This window comes from Periplaneta americana, chromosome 14 (assembly GCF_040183065.1).
Source record: "Periplaneta americana isolate PAMFEO1 chromosome 14, P.americana_PAMFEO1_priV1, whole genome shotgun sequence".
NCBI lineage: Eukaryota > Metazoa > Arthropoda > Insecta > Blattodea > Blattidae > Periplaneta > Periplaneta americana.
Genome location: NC_091130.1, coordinates 123,261,368 through 123,286,887, shown reverse-complemented (window position 1 = coordinate 123,286,887; position 25,520 = coordinate 123,261,368). Strand labels below are relative to the sequence as shown.

The window sequence follows — 25,520 nt, the reverse complement described above, 5'->3', positions numbered from 1 at the left end:
TTGAGTTGTCGTATAAGTCTCCTAAGAACGTGCAATATTCACGTAAAAGTAGATACAAATTGAAAAAAGCAACCAAGAACCCTGGTTAGTTAAATTATAAAGAATAGTTTTTATGTTAATCAGTTCTGCACACTATCACAATATTCTTATCACACAAACCACGTGCTTTATTTACTTAAATGAGAAAAAGTGTTACGACACGGCAGTGAATATCTTGGGCTTGAACTCTTGACGAGATCTTTAAATCCAGCATCTTCGACCACGCTAAGTGGTTGCATATCATTGGACATGAGTTGAATTAAAAGTTCATCCAATTTAACTTTTTCAGCACTGTTCGATAGTTGTGCTGAGTGCTCGAGCTGCTGTCCAACATAATTGTCGACACTTTCTTCAAGTTCGCGATTGTGCGATCGCTTCAAATGGTCTAACAAATTCGAAGTTCCACCATCCTTAGAGTAAATTCTCCGACAAAGTTTACAATGTGCCACTTTATTATTATCTTCAACTACATTAAAGAATTTTCATGTAACGGATATCCGATATGGTGCCCTTTTAATCCGCTCACAACTACTGTTAGTCCGTACGCGCCGGTCGTCCTTGAGCTCTACGTCCTCCAACTTCGCTTCGCTCGGAACCACCGCATCCCTCCGTATGTCCCCTGTTCCACCTACGGTAGTACCGGAGATCTCCGGAGGAGAGCGTTATTCGTAATCTCCGATTCCTCCGCGGTAGTAGTCACTCCGATGAGCAGCACTAGGAGGGAGTGAAAGTGCACATCTCACAGAGACAACTGCACAATGTGCAAGGTTTTGGCATACCATTTTTAGGGAATTTACTCGTTGTCTAATAATAATAATAATAATAATAATAATAATAATAATAATAATAATAATAATAATAGCCTTGCAATCACATATAGGACAATGGCCTCTCCAATGGAGGATAGCTAGTGTTCTCACTTCTGAGCTAGGAATGTGGGATTTTTCTATCTATATCTCTATTATTCACTTAGTGAAACATTGGAAAACAGACGTATGAAAACAAGAATAACATCATTGTACAGAGCACGTCTAGGTCAAAAAGCATGGGTAGACATAACGGCTTGGTTAGAGAAGCCAACGTACTATGTTATGAACGATCATGATTTTAAAATGAAATGTAGGAAACAGAAAACGGATGTAGTTACTTCTCATTTTTAAATATAACTGTAATATATTGGAATGACCTACCCGCAGCGGTCTTTGAGGACTGTCCTTCTTGAAGGAGATTCCAGAATAACTTAAAAAGTTGTGTATAAAGTGTAAATTAAAATTAAGGTGACATTTATTTTTTAAGATGACATATATTTACTCAACCTGACGAGATACTCTCTTGGTTTGAATTATAAATTATTTAAAAACAGCTTGTAAAAAGGTCTTAGTTTAAATGTAGTTCTGTTTTAAGTATGAATAAGGGTATAATTGTTAGTCGTATTTGAACTTTGAAGTGTTTTATCAGTGAACCGCGGTGAGTCAGTGGTTTTATACTGCAGTGAATAGTTTCGATCAGTGATAATTTATAGTGTCAATGAAATGTGTTCTATAGTGTCAGTGAAATGTGTTCTAAAGTGTCGGTGAAATGTGTTCATAGTGCCAGTGCAGTGAGTGAGATGAGAGTAAAGTGAAAGATTATTATCAGTACCAATGTGAAACTTATGTAGGGCCTATATTTAGGTTGTAATGTAAAATTAGGTTCACTTATTAATTAGATTATTTTATGTATTAACGTATTATTAATTGTAATTATTGTGTATATTTATATTGTGTATTCTAATTGTATTGTGTATATAATTGTAGTGTGTATTGTAATATTATTGTGTATTGTTTATATTGTGTATAACACTGTCACCGGGTGCTTGCCCACTTGCAGTGTAAATAAATACGTACATACATACCACATGATAAGAAACAGATTATCGTTTTCATAAGCTTAAAATTATAATGAGAAAGTAAATTTATTTTGTATATTTAAAGAAAGAAGTTTGCGACGTTGAAATCTGTGAGAAATGATTCATTACGAAACCAACTTGATTCATGCATATTATGTGCAGGATTTTATGTGAATAAAAGAGTTAACCTACCAAGATTATTTAAGCCAAATTATATATTTTAGAATTTTAATAAACACCGCTCACAATTCAAATGTATTAATACATATATTTACACATATATTTACTGGAGATCAATATTTCCTTACATAACATGTTTATTGTATAAGGAACGATGAAGCACTCCCATGTTTTTGACTGCCTTAGAGCTTGAAAATGTGCCCACCTTTCTTGACACTTGAGATATGGCGATATTTTGTCACGAGGTGACAGCTTGTTTGAATGATGACTATACGTGAAAAAATCTCCCTTGTCTTTTTTTAAAGAAGAAAGATTTAGCGGTAAAGTTCACACCGTATTATAACGACTTCAGAAATGTTACAGCTCTTCCAGCAGGCGGCAGAAAAACAAGAAGCCTGTGTGGATCCCATGGAACAAAAACTATTTTCCTACTTCTTTGTGTGGCTCGATGGTGTGGGATCACTATTGGTTTAAAGGATTCCCACTAACCTCCTGAATCTCTTTTGAAATAATTGATTGTCTATTCGATAAAAATCCGGTCCATTTAGAAAGAATAAAGGACAGGAACTGTTTAAGAAAATACTTGAAAATATATCATCAAATACATACATACTCCATATGTTTTGTATAGTATCACTATTTTTCTCATCACTTCTTTATAATCACCATCATGAACATCACAGTATAAGTTCTACATTATTTTATATATATATATATATATATATATATATATATATATATATATTTATATCGGATTTATACCCAAAATAAAACCGTCTGTCCTTCAATAAGGGTGACCACAAGGATCCAGAAAACAAATACATATACTGTACAAAAGTTTACAATGAAAATACATACAATAAATTTCAAAAGAACATTGAAATAGAGATGAAATTGCAAAATTTGATTTGAGTCCTTCAGAATTTCTCTGAGGATTTTTTTCAACATTGTAAAATGTGAATCCCTTTGATTTTAAAAGGTTATAGGTGTATTTGGAGGTGGTACCACGAACTACAAAAAAGAAGTCCGTGTACTGACCAACGATTAGCCATGATGTCCTACTGTTTGCTAAAATAAAGAATGCAAGGTTCATAGATGATTCTCTTTTCATCATCAGTAAGTTTTGGCTGTTGTGCATCTCTTTCAAACCAGATAGTCGGGTCTAGTATTGTTACTGTGTTCTTTTTTCTATCAATGACAATATATGCTCGTCTTATTAAATCATCTTCCGAGATACAATGCACTTCTTCATGGACTACTAATCCTTGTTGTCTCAGGATGTCAGCAAGCATTGTCCTTACCCTGTGATGACAGTTGTTCCGCAGTAACTCAGTCTTTCGGCAGAAACCCAATACATATCCTAGTGTTTCAGTCTCATCACAGCCTGGGTGGCGGCAACGGGTTGTGTTGAATGCTCTACCTGGGACTGACCGTACTGCACAAAGGTTGAATGGCATCTTCACCCGCATTAATATATTCAGATGATGACAAGCCTTTTTTATTGAATATCCAGCAATTTGTCTTAGGACATTCCGCATAAAATCTGACTCCTTTACCTTTATGCGGGAGTTGATATCATGAAGAAACATAAATTTTTCTTAGGATTTCTCTCAGTTGCTGTCCTATATAATATTGTGTAATCAATGACTTTATGTGATCATTCATATAGATACTTATTAATGAAGAAAAATTCGTTCCGGCACCGGGAATATAGGGCAATGATTGGCAATATTGTGATAGAGTAATATTGTGATAGGTCTCTTTGTGAATTTATTACAATTTTACTAACAGGTGAGCGAGAGAAGGACCTGTTTTGCACAACAACGTGCCCACTAACATTTCCCCTCATACATTGACGCAAAAAAAACCGATCTTGTTCTCGCTCTGTAAAATTGTAATAAATTCTCAAAAAGAACTATCACAATAGTACTCATATCACAGTATTACTAATCTTTAACCCTATCGCTTGAAAACAATAAGCCTATATAACTTTCACATGTTAATTAGAACTAAGTTATTTATGTAGATACCTAGTTCACTAATTTCGGCTTGGGAGCTGTAATACATGTTTAATTTAAGTTTCTACAGAAATAATTACATGTAAGTCTTGAGAAACGTTTGTTTCTGTCGTAAAGAAAAACATGCATTTACATAGTTTTCAGCGTGTATTTCTACCATCATGCATTAACGTTATTAAAGCTTTTACTTCCACTTGTAGTCTGTAAAGAGTTTATTCCTACCTTGCCAAATTCTGTGAGCCCTCCGCCTTTGTTGTGGTCCGTCGACGGCGCTGATGTAGCTGAAGACTCGCTCAGTAGCTGGGTCACCGAACAGTCTGCCCTACCGATAGTCACAAACACTTAGTAAAACATTGAATATTTAAAGGAAAAAGTTTTGTTAGGAAGGAAGTATTATAGAGACAAAAATTACAAATATGTACGGTACGTACAAGAATACTCCTATCAGCAACAACTAATAACTAGGGCCGTGACATTGGTATATTTGTATTAGTTTCAGGCGAACACATGACGCTAGACAGAATGTAGTCGACGTGTTTCAAGTACAGGCAGCGAAAGCGAATTTGACATACGCGTAAGCAAGCACATTCCGTGTCTTGTATACGATTTCTACGTATTATGAAATCAAGACAATACAATCATTGTAGACAATATAAGGGTTAATATCGGAAAGGTCTAAGGGTCGTATTCATAGATGAGACTTTGGACCAAAGTTGACTTTTGAAAGTACAAAGCCACCATTTTCCTATTCACAGTAGACACTTTGACGAAAGTAAACTTCAATCGTGACTTTACTTCGAAGTCGCCGAAAATCTAGACTTTGACTATGACTTTCGTTCGCGGACATAACGAAAATGACTGATATGTGGAAAACTGTTGGATTTGCCAAGATTATTGAGGATATCCAGGAGATTATTAAAGCTGTCCATGTTCCTTAGCGTATTATTATATATTATAAATTCAAATGAAGGTACATATTTGATAAACAGACAGTATCCTCATCATGTTTTAATTTTCAATGTTCCAGCAATAATACAACTTATTTCATAGCGATTTTACGCTATAGGTAAGAATTGATAGCATAATATTGATTTTGACTATTTAATTCTATAGAGGATAGGTTATGCAGTTGGCTATGCAGCTAATTTACGAGTATAATCCTTGCGGTCGTCATATAATGTTTTTACATGTGTGTTTCAGATAATTTTTAAAGTAGTTTCTGCAGACATCCATTGTGTTATATAGACTATAATAGCCTACTGTTCGGACTGAGTTATGATTTTTGTGACCAAGTAGAAGAACAAATTATTATCGATTGGTATAAAGATCTAAAAAGTTCCATTTTTGTACTTACGTTAGTTTCACACCAAGTCCTCGATATTATTCTTATGTAAAGCTGCAAAAATAGTTAACAATAGCTTAACACGTACCAATGTGCAATTGTTTCAATGAGAGATGTTTTTAATAATAATAATAATAATAATAATAATAATAATAATAATAATAATAATAATGGTTTTATTCAACCTGGCATAGTTAAGGCCGTAAGGCCTTCTCTTACACTCAACCAGGATTAAAACTTGCTTACATAGTTGAACATACAACTGGATCGGAATTAAGTAATTACATACTGATAAGATTTAGGTACATAATGAGATCAAAAGAGGTAGTTACATAAATATTTACCTCATTAAACAAAAATAAACATAGTGGAATACACATTAATGCTGTCAGAATGAAATACGAATCACACAAAAACAGAAGCCGATAATTCAATAAAAAATGTACACAGTAAAATAAATAGAAATAAATACATTGGAATACATATTAGTATTAGATTACAAGTTAGTAGGATTCACATAATTAAACCAGAAACCGACAATTGAATAAAATGTACACAATAAAAAAAATAGACTAATAATATAGAACAACACAGTGGGATACATATTGGTATTAAGTGATAAATAAACACGATTTACATGATTACACAATAAAAATAAGAAACGGTTTTAGAATGCTGAAAAGTTTTTTGGCGTACAATTTTTTTACTCTATATTTAACTGTTACATTAATTTATTTATCACATCTAACCCGTACCTTACTTTTCTTGCATGTTGTTTGCCTGGTTTCGGTTCCTGCTGCAATAAACAACATTCATTTTCAAAGTTTCAAATGAAAATGACAGCCGACAGTATAACCTTGTATGCGGAAAAACTGCGATCAACATCGCTGAAACCAGGGAGCAAATGTGAAACATTTCACATCATCTATTTCTACATCAAGTTTATAATAATCGCACTTGTCATCTAACAAAACTCTTGCAATTTTGCATAATGTATTGAAACCACAGTTTTTTTTTTTTGCATTACAGTATTCATTTTCGCACACACCTTTTTGTTTATATCATCATACGCCATATACGTTTTCGGCATTCCAAAACTGTAGTGCACAAATCTAAATATTTAAAAAAAATATATCTTTTCAGACATGTTTTACCACATTTGTGACAATTTAAGTATGATTTCCAACAATTATTCTCAACCCCAACAGCCTTTCTTCCCACCACAATCTGAACACACGCTCTCGCCATGAAACAATACTAACAATACCATCCCATCGCAGCTCATACTCATCCTCTTTCACAACAGCCCTGCCAAGACTCTGGAATTCGTTACCTGCTAGCATTAGGGACTGTCGAAATAAAACTCAATTCAAACACAAACTTACTAGGCACTTGGTCAGTAATTGAGATTCGTTCAGACATGGTTTCTTGTAAATAGTTCTCTTAATATATAACAAAATATTTCAATATCCGGTAATTTCTTCACTATAGAATTTTGTTATTTTAGGTTTACTTTGTAATTCAGTAAATACAAAAATATCCTTTGTTCTTAACTTCTATGATAAAATGTCTAGCTTTCATTAATCAGGTAATCTTGTCGTACTTTAATTTGTATTGCAATTTTAATTGTAAATTTAATATTAATTGTAATGTTATTCTTCATATTATAGTTGTAATCCCCTGGTAGAGGTGCATAGAAGGCTTGACAGCCTTATCTCTACCAGGTTAAATACATAAATACTACTAAATACTACTACTACAATTTAGATCTTTCCGATGATAACCCTTATATATAGAGATTGTATTGTCTTCATTTTATAATAAGCAATAATCGTATACAAAACACGGAACGTGCTTGCTTAGGCGTGTGTCAAATTCGCTTCCGCTGCCTGTACTTGAAACACGTCGACTACATTCTGTCCGGCGTCGTATGTTCACCTTCAAATTAATACAAATATACCGGTGTCACTGCCTTACTAATAACATATACATATTAGTATAAATAAATTACCCTAATAAGGAACTGTAAATGAATTCATAAAGAAACCGCACTCGAACTATTACATCACCACGCACTGTACTCTTCACCTGACCTAATTAAGAACATTAAATCCAGACTGAGATGGGTAGGGCATGTACCACGTATTCTCGAATCCAGAAATGCATATAGAGTGTTAGATGGGAGACCGGAGGGAAAAAGACCTTAGTGGAGGCCGAGATGTAGATGGGAGGATAATATTAAAATGGATTTGAGGAAGGTGGGATATGATGATAGAGAGTGGAATAATCTTGAAGAGGATAGGGATCTATGTCGAGCTTATGTGAGGGCGGCAATGAACCTTCGGGTTCCTTAAAAGCCACAAGTAAGTAGATAGATAGATGAATGTATTGAGTAATATTATACATACAGATTTTATATTATAATTTTCTCTAAAATCCAATACACGGGTCTTCTGACCGTACGTGCTTTGTACCCAAAACAAGTACTCCTTTGTAGGTTACCCCCCCCTCCACACCTATTATTATATCCAACTATTCTCTAAAAAAAAAAAAAACACACATTAAAATAAAAATGGCACAACAAAACACATTATATAATATATCCTAACCTAAAAGACATAAAAGTGTACAGTTGGGTAGGTACTATTATCCCTTAAGCAAGTAGGTAAGTAAAGCAACTGTAAGAATATTATGTAACGAATAAATCCATCCATCCCACCCGCCCGCCCGCCCGCCCGCCCATCCATCCATCCATCCATCCATCCATCCATCCATCCATCCATCCATCCATCCATCCATCCATCCATCCATCCATCCATCCATCCATCCATCCATCCATCCATCCATCCATCCATCCATCCATCCATCCATCCATCCATCCATCCATCCATCCATCCATCCATCCATCCATCCATCCATCCATCCATCCATCCATCCATCCATCCATCCATCCATCCATCCATCCATCCATCCATCCATCCATCCATCCATCTATCTATCTATCTATCTATCTATCTATCTATCTATCTATCTATCTATCTATCTATCTATCTATCTATCTATCTATCTATCTATCCATCCATATACCCATTATCTATCTATATATCCGTTCATCCTTGTAACAGTCCATCCATGTATCCATCCATTTATGAATCCATCCATGTATCCAAACATATATCTACCTATTCATTCATTTATCCATCCATCCATCCATCCATCCATCCATCCATCCATCCATCCATCCATCCAAAACATACTGACGCACACTACTGCTTGGGGAAAACTACCTGGTTGAATTTTTTTTTTCGAGTTTTTCCCCAATCAATCGAAACAGAACTGCTGGGTAACTTTCCCTGTTGGACCTCGGAATTCATTTCATCATCATAATTAAACTTTCCCTCTTTCATCATCATCATCATCATCATCATCATCATCATCATCATCATCATCATCATCATCATCATCATATCCGTTTCTTTCTTACGTTTCGGACTTGTTCGGCTGCGGATCGACGCCGAATTTGGACTCCGTGGATATGTGGTCATTCGTTATTTGTGGTAGCGCTAGCACCGTGGACTCACCACTGGGGTAGTGTTAACTCGTGGGACCGGGGTTGAGGGACCGCGGTGAGGCGTGGAAAGGTAAAGAGATCATTTAGGCTCTAATGGAGTTCGGAGGCGGCCCGCAGGGGAATCTGTAGCGGGGTGACTTTAGGGAAGAAACACCAGTGAATGTTATTCGGTAATGGTAATTGAGAAAAGCGAAATACAGGTTTAAAAATGATAATTACATGTACTGCGCTTTTCTCTTGTTATAGCAGAAATATGTTTCCATTTTCTGCCGAAATCATAATTTAATTTAAACATTTTATAGTGCAATTACAAATAACCTGATTAATACATTAATTAAATGAACAAATTGTTATGAAGGAGTGTCATTTTCTTTAGATACAATGGACATGGAATTAGGAGATGAAGATGTAGTTGTGGAAGTGGGATTTCGCACTTTATTTAGTACGGTGGATTCATGATCATCGATTTACGTGGAAACAATTGGCAACACTAACTAAACAAAAGAACGACCATGCGATAAATTGATAGTGATAAATCGAATTGCAGAAATTCTCGCGATGTACGACTGTGATTGGTTGGAACTCAAAATTTCTTTACACTTCATTGGCCGAAAATGGAATGACGTCATATAAATGGAATAGTAATTGAAAATCAAATTTAATTTAACTAAAAGTAAGCGAAATGGAAAGGGCTACATGTATTTGATGAATAATTAAATATATGTGGATAAGTTTTGCGTAGCTATATCTTGAGGTAGAACATATTAAAACCTGCAAAAATTTAAACCTTCAAAAGCCTACACTTAATGAGAGCCTGCAAAATTTCCTTCGAGAAATAATTGATAAAGTAAGACAAGATTTCAGTATAATATTCTTCCTTGATATATAACGAAAAATCTCCCTGAGGTGAGCTTCATCCGTATCTCTTTCATTTCATATTCTAGTGACTTATATAAGGTTCACTAAATTAGATTCGGAGGTACGGATGCGTAAATAATATAGAAGGTAATACTTCCCACCTTTGGGAAGGTTAATCAAGTACCAAACAGCGTTATGAAGGCGGCCCAAAGGAATTCATATTTCAGGAAGAGTATTAGCTAGAGCTCACATGAATTGAAACTGTTTCATTTACGGGAATAAATACTACAAAAATTAACTCAGTTTCTGCTTATTTTCCTCCGGAATTATGATATTAGAAGATTCTCAGATTATTTTCGCTGCGAAAGATTCACATTTTGCACTCATGGAATTTGTGATATTGCATTTATACTTCATGGCAAACTTATAAGTAAATTGAAAATGAAATAATTCAAAGTTCAAAATTATTATAAACCACTGTCTTTATCCGTGCAGTGATATCATAGCGCTTGTTAGTACGTTAATTTTGTGAGGTACCAGCTAAGGCATAAAAAAATCTTGCTATCGGATAATCTCTTTACAAATTTTCCATACAATATGAAATAGACAAGTTACATTGAAAATAAATTATAATACTATACAGGGTGATTCACGCAGATTTACCTTCCTTTACGGAGCTTATTTCCGAAGACTCCCTGAGCGAAAAATGTCATAAATATAGATCCCATTCTCAATGTTTACAGAGTTACGTTTCGTTATTGGAACGCATTGCTGTGAACGCGTGATCTTGGTCAGCGTGCAATCACCAGCCAGCGCGAGCGCTACGGAAATCAAAGATAGCCGTAAGCAATTAAGTAGAGCAGTCGTGGCGAAAATGTGATCCTGCGCCGACCCATTGTGTAACCTGCAACGTGCATAGAACCTATGGAGGGAGGCGGACACCCGAAGGGGAAGTGAAGCAACTGTCTAACTTATTAACGGATTTTCATTTTCCTTACGTCAAGCACTTAAATATAATTTTATACAGTATAAGGTTACAAACTAATGTTTAGTACGTGTAACGAAGAAAGAAATAAACAAGAAAACATAGGACACATTCTCACAACCTATTAACTGTCTTCAGAATGTCTCTGGGACAGAGTTTCAAAATCAGGAATTATGTCACTTACTGCCAGTCGTAGTTGATCACGAAGGTATTTGTTTATCAGTCGTAATCTAAATTAGGTTTTTACTATTTTCATTGTTGAAAATAATTTTTCACAAACGTAAGTTGTAGCGAACATGGCTTCAACAGAGCAAGCGAAAGAACGAAGCTTCTGATATTTATTTTGGCAAACATTTGAAAAGTTCAACATTAGTCAAGTCCTTACATTTAGCTTTCATTGCAAACATTACATTGGATATCTGTGTTTAAATTGAAGAACTAACCGCATTATTCGTACATCTGCAGAAAAAGGATCGAAATAATAATAATAATAATAATAATAATAATAATAATAATAATAATAATAATAATAATAATAATAACAATAAAATAATAATAATAATACTTAACCTTTTAATGTTTCATCAGTAACATGTAGTATAATGCTGTTTTATGTTATACAACCGTTTTTCCCGTAATGCTTGTAAACAAATCATACATTTAATATTCTCACCACATTGGCAGCAAAAAAATGCGTCCTCCAATCCTACTTGAAACTTTCGTTTTTGTAGAGGTACATGGTTTCGAGAGAGACATTGCGACGATACGCCACTCACTGGTCAGAGACAAATACAAATGGAACGGAGTTTGATTCCAGTGAGTGAGAGAGAGAGGGGGTTGGGGAAGCAAGAGACACGCACAGCTATCATTGCGAGCCACAATGTGCTCGTGAGTTACATTTTCGCCACGGCTGACGTAGAGCGACGAGTGCCGTTCACAAGCGTGCGGCCAAGTGTCCTCAAGCGGACGGCGACATTTTGTAAAATGTGTTGTAATCTCTCCACGACTGTAAATTAGGATGAAAAATCGTACTGCAAATAATTAAGTCGGTGGAAGTGGTGTGATTTGTAATAATTGTTGTGGATAAGTGCGTAAGAATAATGTAATTTTGTAGTTAAAAATAGAAAAAGATGTCTGTACGAAGCAACTAAAGAGTTCACAGCACATTTTTAGCTTCATAATACTTATATAGCATCAGCACGTAGAGCTGAAAACCCGGGTTCAAATCCCGGCGCCGGAGAGAATTTTTCTCCGTTCCATTACTCTTTCATCGTTTCATAATACTTGCCAATTAAAGAAATGATACTTCTGAATGGTTCATTCTCTATTTGTATTAGTCTTTTACTTTGAGACTAAATAACAAATATATTTTACAGACAACTTTAAATTAGTGTACCTCTGAAAACATTGAGAAGAGGAACTATGCTCTCAACAACGACACTCTATCACAGATGGCTTTATGGTTTGAATCTAATGGTTTCTTGCTTAATGAAGAAAAAACCATCAACTTAACTTTCAGCCTAAATTATCTAATAAATAAGGACAACAGACTCAACCACACAAAATTTCTAAGACTTTTTATAAACTCCAGTTTAACATGGGATAAGCACATCGAATACATATGCACAAAGCTATAAAGAGTTTTATGTTCGTTAAAAAAATTAACGACTTCCGTTTCTCAAAATTATTTAAGATGTGCCTACTTTTCTTTCTTTCAGTCGATATTTGGATATGCCCTAATTTTGTGGGGAAATGGAACCAAAATTGGAAGCGTCTTGATTTTACAAAAGAAGGCCATTAGAATTTTATGTAAATCAAACTACCTGGAACATTGTAGGCCACTTTTCAGACAATCACGGATTCTAACAATCATAAATTTGTATATATATGATCTAGTACTTTACACTCGACAAAATATCGACAGTTACTCATTAGTGGCCAATATATATGATCATGAAATTAGAAATAGTGAACAAATTAATATTCCATATTGTAGATTACACAAGAGCAATAAAAACTTTTTAATTATGGGGATGAAATTATATAATAAGCTCCCAAGTCAATATTATAAATTACCAATCAATAGTTTCAAAACTAGATTTTACAAATGGTTATTAAATAATCCTTTTTATTCTGTTGCTGAGTTTTTCAACACAAATTTGTATGAAATTGTATTTTAATAAAGAAGTTTAATTGCAATTTAGTTAGTTTTCTTCAATTTAAAAGTTTCAAATTAGTTCATGTTTTCATTGTATTACTTAAATTTTACTGTTTCTATTATTAGTGGTTTTTAAAATGTATTTATATGTTTTTTTCAATGTATTCTGACGAAGCTTAAAACTGTATGTCTAATGGCCAAATAAATTGAATTGAATTGAATATGTTTATATGACATTTTTTGTTCAAAATGTCTTCAGAAATAAGCTAAGTAAAGGACGATAAATCCTCGTGAATCACTCTGTATATACAGAAGACAGTTGAGATTTTCGCTATTTAAATGGTGTTATGTTTTGCTGCGCGTATGGCTGGAAACACGCCTAACATTTTTATGCATACTCTTATCCTTGCTCTTTCTTCTTCGTCCTTAAATTTCCTGTTGGAGACTATGATTTAAAACTGCTAATTAATTTTTCCTTGCCACATACACGTTCTTTTTTTATAATTCTTTCCTCACTCTTAATTACCGTATTACTTATCCATCTCTCTCTTTTTACTGGTTAGGCCGCTTCCTTCATGTTTAGGACTAATTTCACGCTTGGATAATCCTTCCCTCGGCAAAATTACACTTCTGAGTTTCGCTTTACTCTTGTATCTTACTCATAACTTTCCAATTTTAATATCACACCTGCAAAAAATAATAATGCATATAAAGTGCACCGTGTTAATGAGAAAATTTCTGCAGATGAGTAACTGTATCAGCCTCCACAGTTGGAAATAGTGGAAGATTATTTTTTATAATGTAAGCTGTTATAATTTTATTATTATTATTATTATTATTATTTCATATACGAGTACGTTGACATTCTTAACTCTTAACAATAAACGTATCATCTTTACGAAAACTCCTACAAGACAATGAATTTGATTCCTGGTGTACGTTGCCTCAGAAAGGAAAGGGAGTCATTCTATATCAAGAATACACGCCTGGTAATAAATGACTATTTAAACCGAATGGATTGACCAGCAGCGAATGGAAGGACGCTATTAAGATGACTGCCAATGTATGTCCAGTACGTGCTCTACCAGGTAGGTCTCAGAATGGAAGCCACTGCCGACATTGTCGGAGTGAGAAAGAAACACTTGCTCACATTCTGGGAGCCTGTCCTCATGGATAACTACTGAGGAATAGTCGTCACCACAAGATTCGATCCCTCCTAGCATCGGCCCTACGAGGAAAAAACTACCAAGTAGAGGAGGTCCATGGTTTGTCCACAAATGGATCTACAAGGCGCATTGACATCATCGCTATCCCGACAAGATCAACAAGCGGATTCATAATTGATCCAACTGTAAGAAAGGAAAAGTACGAAAATCAACCTGCTGAGGTACATCAGGAAAAATGCGACATATATGACCCCACTATACCATATCATAAGGAAAAATATCATCTGACGTCGATCGAAGTTATTGGATTACTGATTGGGGCTAGCGGAACCATCTAAAAAGGATTCATGCATTTTTGTAAGCAGTTTCGTCTAGGACAAACTCTTGTCACTGAAGTATCTGTGTCTGCAGTGAAGGGATCTATAAAAATCCTAAGAAACCAACTCTACAGTTATATAGATTGATCTCTTTGCTATGGCAATCTGCTCACTTAAGTTGGGTCTTACAAATAGGCGACTGTGATCATCCAATAGCTAATAGATACTAGGAAATTTTATGTTTCTTCTGGAATTAATGATGTTTTGTTTAGTCTTTTCCAATTATTTCTAATTGTGCTATTTCTTATTATTTTTCTTCTCCATTGTTTTCATTTTTTTTTTCATTATAACAACAATTTTATGGTAAGCTTTGTCTTCTAGGCAGCCTTCACTTGGAGGAAGCTGACTAAAATGTATTAGAAATAATAATTTTTAATCACATACCTTAATGTTCGTCCTCAGCACAAGACATTGCAACCTGGGTTTTAGTCCACGTGGATTAGACAAGTAGGTGCCATTTAATAATGGAAGCAGCTTATTTGTAGCAATATTGGAATTGAGGCGAGTGACTGGAGCGGCGACACAAGAAATTTAAAACAATAATACAATTAAATTTCAAAGACCTGCCGAATGTTATGTACGAGGCCGCTCAAAGACCTGCTGAATGTTAACCATGAGAGCGCGCCGATAATACTATAGAAGCAGAGGTGATGATATTGTCGCCGCGTTCTCATGGTTAACATTCGGCAGGTCTTTGGGCGGCCTCGTGCATAACATTCGGGAGGTCTTTGAAATTTAATTGTATTATTGTTTTCATTTCTTATGTCGCCGCTCCAATCACTCGCCTCAATTTCAATATTGCAACCAATAAGCTGCTTCCATTATTAAATGACACCTACTTGTCTAATCCACGTGGACTAAAACCGAGGTTGCAATGTCTTGTGCTGAGGACGAACATTAAGGTATGTGATTAAAAATTATTATTAAAAAGTTATTATTAAGAATTAAGAATGTCAACGTACTCGTATATGAAATAATAATAATAATAATAATAATAATAATAATAATAATAATAATAATAATAATAATAATAATAATAGCCATTTAACAATATAACATCCTTATTCCTATCAAGGAATTAGACGTGACAACGTGAAGCTTAGAGTGAAACCTACAGAGCAACAATCGGTCGGCAAAAATAATGTTTTAAAAGCACATCGCATGTTATGGTATGATGCCGACATGTTAACCATGAGAGCGCGGCGATAATAAAAGAAATGAACGTAGAATACTGCACTTCAACCACGAGAAAGTCACTGCGGAATGAGACGCAGCGGGGTGATGCTGTGAATAAGATGTCATAAGGTCACACACGTGGGTACTCGTATCTCTATTGGCCAGCTCTCACAGCACAAACCATAACATTGATACACACATATTTATACTACCCTAGTTACAAAATTATATCACTATTAATCTCCTGGTCTTTTAATCCCTCCATACAGGAAATTACATATGCAGGAGAGCGCATGTTTTTTAAACTGACGTTATAACGGTAATATTGTCTATCTACTTCGCTCCAATAGATGCCGCAATAGTAAGCACATTCATTTCACGGTTGATCTCCTGGTTGGAGAACAGTAAACGAATGAACGTAAGAGAAAAAAAAAAAACATCGGTTATTTATTTTAGATTCTCACAGGTCAATCGAGTGTCAATGAGCTGGTTGATTGGCTGTATGGCGCTCGCTTTGAACAATACTATAGTCCCGTCGCTCTAATTTCCGGCAGCCAATCGCGTTGCAGGTCGGCTACATTTAAACGCGTGCGTCTTGTGATTCGCTGATTCATTTCTTAAGGCTCGATAAATACTTAATATAATCGCCCGCCATTTTGGTTCTTTCGTTGGCGATCGCAGAAAGCACGCGAGGACGTTATTTGCCGCTCAATTATTTGCTGAATTACAGTGCATTTGATTTATTATCATAGGAGCTACTACATGATAATGTTTAACGGTGTGGCGAATAGATTCCTCGTATGGTAGCTCGGCAACGAAAGAACAAAAATGGCGAACAATACTACTTACTTAGAATTTCATAGAGCCTTCACTTCCTAAGGCGTAAGCAAAGAGGAGGAGTCACGCCGGGAATAACAACGTCGCAACTATAGATGTTTGCGATTGATTGTTGATATTTTCTTGGAGTGAATATGCATGACTATACTGGGTGTTCATTTCAAAGTGTGTCATGACGTCACTGTTGTTGGGTCACCGATTTGAAGCGAGTTTCAGCTTATATGTCTGAGAAGTTGCCTATTATTTAAGGCGTTCTTCAATCTGAACTTGAGAACGTGTACGGTATAACTTGAACGTCGTAGCAACAGATGGCGGTCTGTACTGTCTGTGTGCTACCATAACCTCTTTCGAACTGTGTTTTGCGCCGGCAAGTCGTACGCAGGGTATTTGTTATCATCGGTTGCGTACGGTAACATTCCACAACACAAATCAAATCCTCCGTGTCCATGTTGACCGTCGAAGTTAAATGTCAACAAATACGTAAGTAATCGTCTTAACCCTCTCCCCATATCCCGACGTACGTTTTTCCAAACAGTTCACATTCCTGCCACTACCGGCGTTACCGTACGTATCGGTACGTACTCTTCAGAATGAACGCCGTACTTGCTAGGCAACTTCTCTGCCTCACAGGTTATACACCTCTGCAGAAGTGTAGGAAGATTGAATTCTCTAGGCTCATCGGCTAGCCACATGACGGCATACAGCGAGCCATGACACATTTTGAACTGAAAACCCAGTATGCTTACTATAGAAGCAGAAATGAAGGTAATAGAAATGAACGTAGGATAAACGATGAACGTAAGAGAAAAAAATATATATCGGTTATTAATTTTAGATTCTCATAGGTCAATCGAGTGCCAATGAGCTGGTTGATTGGCTGTATGGCGCTCGCTTGGAACAGCACTAGATATGAACTGCGAATGTTGGGTCAATAAAGTTCCTGAATGTTTACTCTTAAGTCGGCATTTCTTAGAGATATAAACTTACTCCGTACTCCACAGTTCCTAACCCTGTAAGAGAGAAATATACCACTTGTGTATCTGTAAAGCTCTCCCTCGGAAAAGTCAGAAGGGCGACAGGGAAGGAGGGTATGGAGGGGGAGAGAGAAGGAGGGAAGAATGAAGTCGTTATTCTTATTTCTTGGTGGAATGAACCAAACAACCGAACTTTCTATACACTCCCTCTAAAGGAGTCAAGTAACATTTCTCTGCCGGAGGTCTTATACTGATTGAGAGAGACTTGGAAACTAAGTTCTGATGATAGCGATTTCTATAACGACTCCCCAGTGGGCTGTGAATCACTCCGGCTTGCAGGCGGATGGATACACGGACACATGGGCAGCCAGCCAATTAGATACTCAGTGGAACTGCCTGCGTGCCATTCAGGTACACATTATGGTTCGCACATAACCAGCTAATAGCGAGTCTACCACCTCGCTCCTCAAACCAGGTCGAAAATCAACACCTGCACACGTGACCTAAGGAGGGATTTTATTTTCCTTTTAACGGTTGGTTGATGGGACGCTTTCGAGTTTAGAATTCATCCAACAACTGTGTCCACAGAAAGACTTACAAGTACATCAATAAATAATTATTTTGCGTGGCTTTTTCTCTTCCTTTTAACGACCCTCCATAAAATCCTACATTTACTTTATTGCCTCCAACTGGCAAACTGTAGAAACGTAATCGATGTTCTTTTTTTTTCCACTGTGGACTAAATCTTTGTTCATCTGTTATCAGGTCCGGGAAATTTAACTGTTCGGGCTAAGCTTTTATACAGGGACATCATTTTTACTAACATTTCTAATATTAACTTGGCTATACCTTTGGATTAAAGATTTAGAATCTGAAACACCGTTTGCTACCCCCTTCCATGACTGGAGTTCGATGATACTGGCGTAATATACAAACAAATCTCTTTACTAGGTATAGGAGGGAAGAAAAGTAGTTCATTCACTTACGCAAACTAGGAAATATCGCGATTTTGAGTTTGCCCCTGTCGGGGAAAGTTACCTGGTTGAAGTTTTTTGCGGGGTTTTCCCTCAACCCAATACGAGCAAATGCTGGATAACTTTCGGTGCTGGACCCCGGACTCATTTGACCGATATTATCACCTTCATTTCATTCAGACGCTAAATAACCTAGATGTTGATAAAGCGTCGTAAAATAACCCAATAAAGTAAATAAAAATTTTCTGTTTGATAATTTTCATTAGCTTTTTCTTTAATCAAAATATAATACTATATTAAAAATAAGTGTCTTTCTTCACGAAATGAGCTGTCCATTCGGACGTATTCATTATGCAGTGTACATTATACTATCTACAGCATATTAGCGTACAATTTAGAGAATGAAATTAAATTGAAAAATAATCATAATATGGATATTTAAACACATACATGAAAATGTGGCCTTTCATTTCTATAGAGGCTTAAGTTCTTGTTTTGCATATCATCGCACTATAGACTATTGTACCTAATTCCAATTACCAGTTTCGTTCTTCGTACTAGTAACTCATGTTGAAATAATTCTGTAGCCTACCTGCTCTGTAACAGAGTACCTTATGTACTGTAAATTCAATCTTCACTTCTGCCCGATTCGAATAGATAAAATTACTCTGATATGCTATCTACTGTCCTTCCAAGTGGTTTTGTCGCAGGGTCGTAGAAAGGAGGGAAATCACGTGACTTTTAATTAACGAGGCCCTTTTATTTCAGTTATTTCAAACAGTTGTATAATATTACGTAGACGTCCAGTTCCTAACAGAAATTAATGTCATTAGAAAAGAGCTAAGACAGCCCAGACACTAGCCTTTACAGAGGGACGGGCAGAAGCGGGTGGCGGAAACTGGGATGCGACATAGGCAAACGGACGACAGTACCTGTGCGAAAATATGATTCAATATTGAAAGCGAACATATTTATGGAACGTACTATACTCACTAACTCAGTACTGTTTGTGTTTACTATAACCGTAAGGTGACATTGACTGTATACGCTTGGTTCTGTGTGGAGAACGGTTGGAAGTTTACTAGTAGAGGGGGTGGGAGTGAAGTATATTCAAAAACTCAGGTACAATAAAAATTGAAGTAAAAATAAAATGATGTCCCTGTATATTTACTTCCTTAGTTATTTATTTAGTTATTTGTTTATTTATTATTTCATTTATTGATTCATTCATTCACTTAAATATTTATTTACAAATTCATTCATTCATTTATTCATTGAATCATTGATCCATTTATTTATTTATTTATTTATTTATTTATTTATTTATTTATTTATTTATTCGTCCCTTCGCTTCCTCATTTCCAGATTTACACGTTTCCAAGTTTACTCGTTTAATCATATATTTATTTATGCATTTCTTTGCACTCATTTATTTTATATATTTATATATTTCTTTATATATTCAATAATTAATTCACTCATTCTTTCATTCGTTCATTTTTTTTATTTATTTTCAAAATCGTCTGTGGAAACCAACCTTCAAACAAGCAGAAGGAATATATTAATGATCATTTTATCATATCATCGTTGTTCCTGCAACAACTCCTATGTGCAAAACATACAATTTTTCAGTAGGAAGAAAAAACACATTTATCCATTCTATGGCAGTGATATATAGGAGATTGTGAATTCTTACATTTTCGAAAAAAAGAAATATAATTACATACAGGAGATTTTATTACTTGCTGTATCACTATTCAAGTTATTTAATAGAGCAAGTTATTTAATAGAGATTAAGGGTGTTTGAGAATAAGGTTCTTAGGAAAATATTTGGGGCTAAGATGGATGACGTTATAGGAGAATGGAGAAAGTTACACAAAGCAGAACTGTACGCACTGTGCTGATAACTGGTGGTATTAATAGTCAACTGAAAATGACGGCTCCATTCAAACGTTTTGGTGAAGCTAACATTGGTGCAATAGAGTTTTAGTAAGCTAATTAATATATTATTGTATTATAGTACCTTATTTCTCATAGTCTTTACATATTTTCTTCTAATCGTATAATAGTTAATAATTAAATCCCACTCGAGTTTTGATTTTCTCTAGATAAATCAAAACCCTTAATGAGATTACTGTTGATAGAACTTTGGGGATATAATTTTTTATAGCTTTAAATCGTCATTGTCGTCAAAAGAAAGCATAGAACTATTTCAAAATGCGTTTGAAACTAAAGCAACATCAGCAACAACGGTGTGCGATTGGCATGCGGAATCAAATGTGGACGTACTTATACCATTTAATATTTCTGCGAGGATCGATTTGCTACAGAATCCAGTGGGAGAAATATCGACATTGTGCTTCAAACGATTCGAAGAAGAAAAGCGAATCACCTACGCCGATTTTCGGACATAATTCAAGAGTTCAAAGATGTTCCGTAATCTTCTTGCTATGGAAAACTCAGTGCTAGATAGATTCTACATAATTTGATACAAGCTGAGAAACAAACATGTATTGATTGGCGTACGAAAATACTTAAAAATTCAACAGAGGCCAAGCAATTCAAGAGCTTATTTCCAAAGTGACGTAACTTCAATAAACACATAACCTCAGAAATTACGATTATTTATTTTCTTGTAACTAAATTCCGATATTATTATGAATATAATAAAGTTTCCATCGTTATTTGTATTTAAAAATCTCGTGTCATTGAAATTGGTGATAATTATTTGATGTAACCTGAAATTACCACATTTTGTGACTAAATTAATTACCAAAATAAGTTTTGAGTGATATTTATTAACATTTAAAATATAAGAGTTTAAAATTTTGTCCAACATTCTTTTGAGAAGATTAACTCCGTACGTAGATGGAATTATAGGGGATCATCAGTGCGGTTTTAGGCGTAATAGATCGACTATTGATCAGATTTTTTGTATCCGACAGATATTGGAGAAAAAATGGGAGTATAAGGGTACAGTACATCAATTATTCATAGATTTGAAAAAGGCATATGACTCTGTTAGAAGAGAAGTTTTATATAACATTCTTATTGAATTTGGTATTCCCAAGAAACTAGTTCGATTAATTAAAAAGTGTCTCAGTGAAATTTACAGCAGAGTCCGTATAGGCCAGTTTCTATCTGATGCTTTTCCAATTTACTGCTGGCTAAAGCAAGGAGATGCACTATCACCTTTACGTTTTAATTTTGCTCTAGAATATGCCATTAGTAAAATTCAGCGTAACAGACAGGGTTTGGAATTGAACGGCTTACATCAGCTTGTTGTTTATGCTGATGACGTGAATATGTTAGGAGAAAATACACAAACGATTAGGGAAAACACGGAAATTCTACTTGAAGCAAGTAAAGCGATAGGGTTGAAGTAAATCCCGAAAAGACTAAGTATATGATTATGTCTCGTGACGAGAATATTGTACGAAATGGAAATATAAAAATTGGAGATTTATCCTTCGAAGAGGTGGAAAAATTCAAATATCTTGGAGCAACAGTAACAAATATAAATGACACTCAGGAGGAAATTAAACGCAGAATAAATATGGGAAATGCCTGTTATTATTCGGTTGAGAAGCTTTTGTCATCTAGTCTGCTGTCAAAAAATCTGAGAGTTAGAATTTATAAAACAGTAATATTACCGGTTGTTCTATATGGTTGTGAAGCTTGGACTCTCACTTTGAGAGAGGAACAGAGATTAAGGATGTTTGAGAATAAGGTTCTTAGGAAAATATTTGGGGCTAAGAGGGATGAAGTTACAGGAGAATGGAGAAAGTTACACAACGCAGAGCTGCACGCATTGTATTCTTCACCTGACATAATTAGGAACATTAAATCCAGACGTTTGAGATGGGCAGGACATGTAGCACATATGGGCGAATCCAGAAATGCATATAGAGTGTTAGTTGGGAGGCCGGCGGGAAAAAGATCTTTGGGGAGGCCGAGACGTAGATGAGAAGATAATATTAAAATGGATTTGAGGAAGGTGGGATATGATGGTAGAGACTGGATTAATCTTGCTCAGGATAGGGATCAATGGCGGGCTTATGTGAGGGCGGCAATGAACATCCGGGTTCCTTAAAAGCCAATAAGTAAGTAAGTAAGTATATCTCCAATAAATGATTTCTTAGCATCGCCACAGATACACTTGATTGTACTTGTCACTATCTCTGTCACTAGAGAGTTATTGAAATTTATATTTTCCCCGCCATTCATAAAATATTTTGATATGATGCCTCTTGCACAAAAGGAGAGATCTATAACTGAAACTTGATTAATATATTTCAGTATTATTTGTATTTATCCTGGTAATAATGAACATTTTGACTCGTAGACATTTTGTTCTTCAGCATTAACTTCCCATGATTGTACGAGAAGATTCGAAGAGAACGGCAGTTACGTAGACCTTCGGCTCCCCCTCCTACCAATAATGCATAACACAATGTCAATATGGCGGTTGTTGTCATCTGCTATACATCGAACTGTTCTGTTGATTTTCGAGTTCGTCATTTTTTTTCTGGTTATTATATGCTTATTTAATTTGTGTTAACTCTCGCTAGTGGTTTTATATTTTATTTTATCCGTCTTAATATTTTATTTTATTATTGTAAATATTTTTGTTTTATTACTATTATTATATTATTATTATTATTATTGTTAATTAATTTGTATTACTATCCTTGTATTATGTCCGTAACGGATATTCTATTATTATTATTTTACGACTATTATTATTATTATTATTACTATTATTTCTAACATCAACTTTATTATTGATCTCTTTAAAATTTATGTAGACTACTGGACTGTAACCGAGCACAAGCATATGGTCATTTCGGGTATATATTCATATGTATTCATTTCAAATGTAAATTGTGAATAAATTTGAATTTGAATTTGAATTTGAGGTTCAACATTTGGCATCATGAAATGCTAACTATTGTTGTATACACCAGTATTTATTCAATTATCCGGCAAAATTTAGTATCCGGAACTAGCCTGGTCCATTTGGTGCCGGTTAAGAGGGATTCTACCGTACTATGAAACGTTTTCCTTTCAAAATAACTCATCAACATTTTAAATTATTATACGGTAAAATATTTCCACTTCAAAAAATATTCATAATTACAAGGTATTACCTAAATGTATTTCCAAATTTATTAATAATTTCTTACAACTGAAAAGACAAATAATAAAAGACTGACAGCTTTAATTTGTATTCTCCATTACAGTTGATCTAGTCTGAAATGAACTTCCATCTTCAGATCGCCTCTAGGAAAATGTTTCCACAGAAACTCTGTCTCTCTAGCTGCAATGGAGCGGCTCGGCGACGGCCAGAGAGAAGACGTAGATAAGACGAAGGGATGGAAGTAATGAAGAGGGTGGAGAAATATTAGCACTGGAATGGGAGCGACCCAAGCTTTGGTACATAACTTTCTCATATTGGAGCGTTCTCTACCTTGCAGCGGTTGTCGACAGAATTATCACCCTATTCTTTGTCTTTAATCAAAAACGTTGAAATGTAATGAGTACCCTGAAAATATAATCCCATATTTTCCCTTCGGCTTACTCTTATCAATAATATTTTGGCACCTTATTTTCTGGAGCGAACAAAATTCGATTACTTACTTCTATTAATCTTTTTCTTCAACAAAGTCTTCATTCGTAAACTTTTTTTAAATCGTGAGGAGAGCTAACTCTGCTTGTCGTCCTAATGATAGAGAACATAAAATCTCACATAACACGGGGTTTTATCTGATTAAATATATAGGATAGTGGTATTCATTCAAGCTCTGCGGAAACATAAAGATAAATGATTGTGAAGAATTTTTTGTAATTGAAATTCAAGATCGAATTACAATTTTTTTTCGGTAATTCTTGTGGCCACCTTTGTTCGGTTATTTTTGCATCCACCATTCCCAACGTCGGCTCAGATGTTTACTGACCGAAGGGAATGATTTAAAATGGAAAACCTTAAGTGGCTTCCATCGGGAAGGAAGTAAAACAGAGAGATCCATTTCGTGGAGCTACGGTATACATAAGAGAACCAAACCATTGTCCCTGACAGAGGCCTCAAGGCAAAATTCGTTGGCCATGGTCATTCGTTATCTCGTGAAACCTACCTGCGCATGAGGGAAAGAAGAAAGTGGACTTGGAAGAGTTCCTCCCTGGCTACGCTTCAACTTGTAGCTAGCTAGAACACTAATCCCTGTCATACGATGTTTAATAGAGAGGTGCAGAATAGGGGTTACAACCGGTTTTCAATCGACAGGTCAGAGAGCATCCGTAAAGGTAGTGCATCCGATCGAATGCTCGAATTTCAACCGGTTGTTTCTAATGTTTTGTAGGCCAGACAGCAGAACATTGACATTTTCTGAGTACACAAACAAAGTAACAATTGAAGGATATTTACCATGTGTAATTTAAAAAAAAATGTTTTTGCTTAATATAGACCTACAATTGATTGCATACTGTATTACAATTATCTTCATAATTTACATAAATTAACAAATGGAGTAGCCCTCGGTAGCGTAATTGGTATAGCGCTCGCCTTCTATGCTCGAGGTTGCGGGTTCGATCACGGACCAGGTCGTTGGCATTTAAGTGTGTTTAAATGCGACAGGCTCATGTCAGTAGATTTACTGGCATGTAAAAGAACTCCCGCGGGACGAAATTCCGGCACGCTGGCGACGCTGATATAACCTCTGCAGTTGCGAGCGTCGTTAAATAAACCATAATTTAATTAATTTTAACAAATGGAGACCGGTAACATCGGTAATGCAGAATATGAAATCAGGTGTGTAAAGAAATACAAGAATAGAATAAATTACAATTACTTATTAAATAGAAGAGAAAATAAATACATACATTCTATTGTAACGTTTACACTTTAAACTCAAAATGCATAGGTGCCTCTAAAACAGTAGTTGTTAATGTCTTTTAATTACTCTAAGCAGATGCATTAT

The 25,520-nt window shown here is 35.3% G+C and overlaps 1 protein-coding gene across 1 annotated transcript in view; it reads right to left on the bottom strand.

Annotated features, from left to right (window-relative positions):
• LOC138713023 (dipeptidase 1-like) overlaps nt 1–25,520 on the bottom strand; it is an 876,181-nt gene that overhangs the window by 123,340 nt on the left and 727,321 nt on the right. Inside the window, exon 9 of the mRNA XM_069844705.1 lies at nt 4,348–4,447. Within this exon, the coding sequence (XP_069700806.1) occupies nt 4,348–4,447 (100 nt within the window). The remainder of the gene's footprint in view (nt 1–4,347; nt 4,448–25,520) is intronic.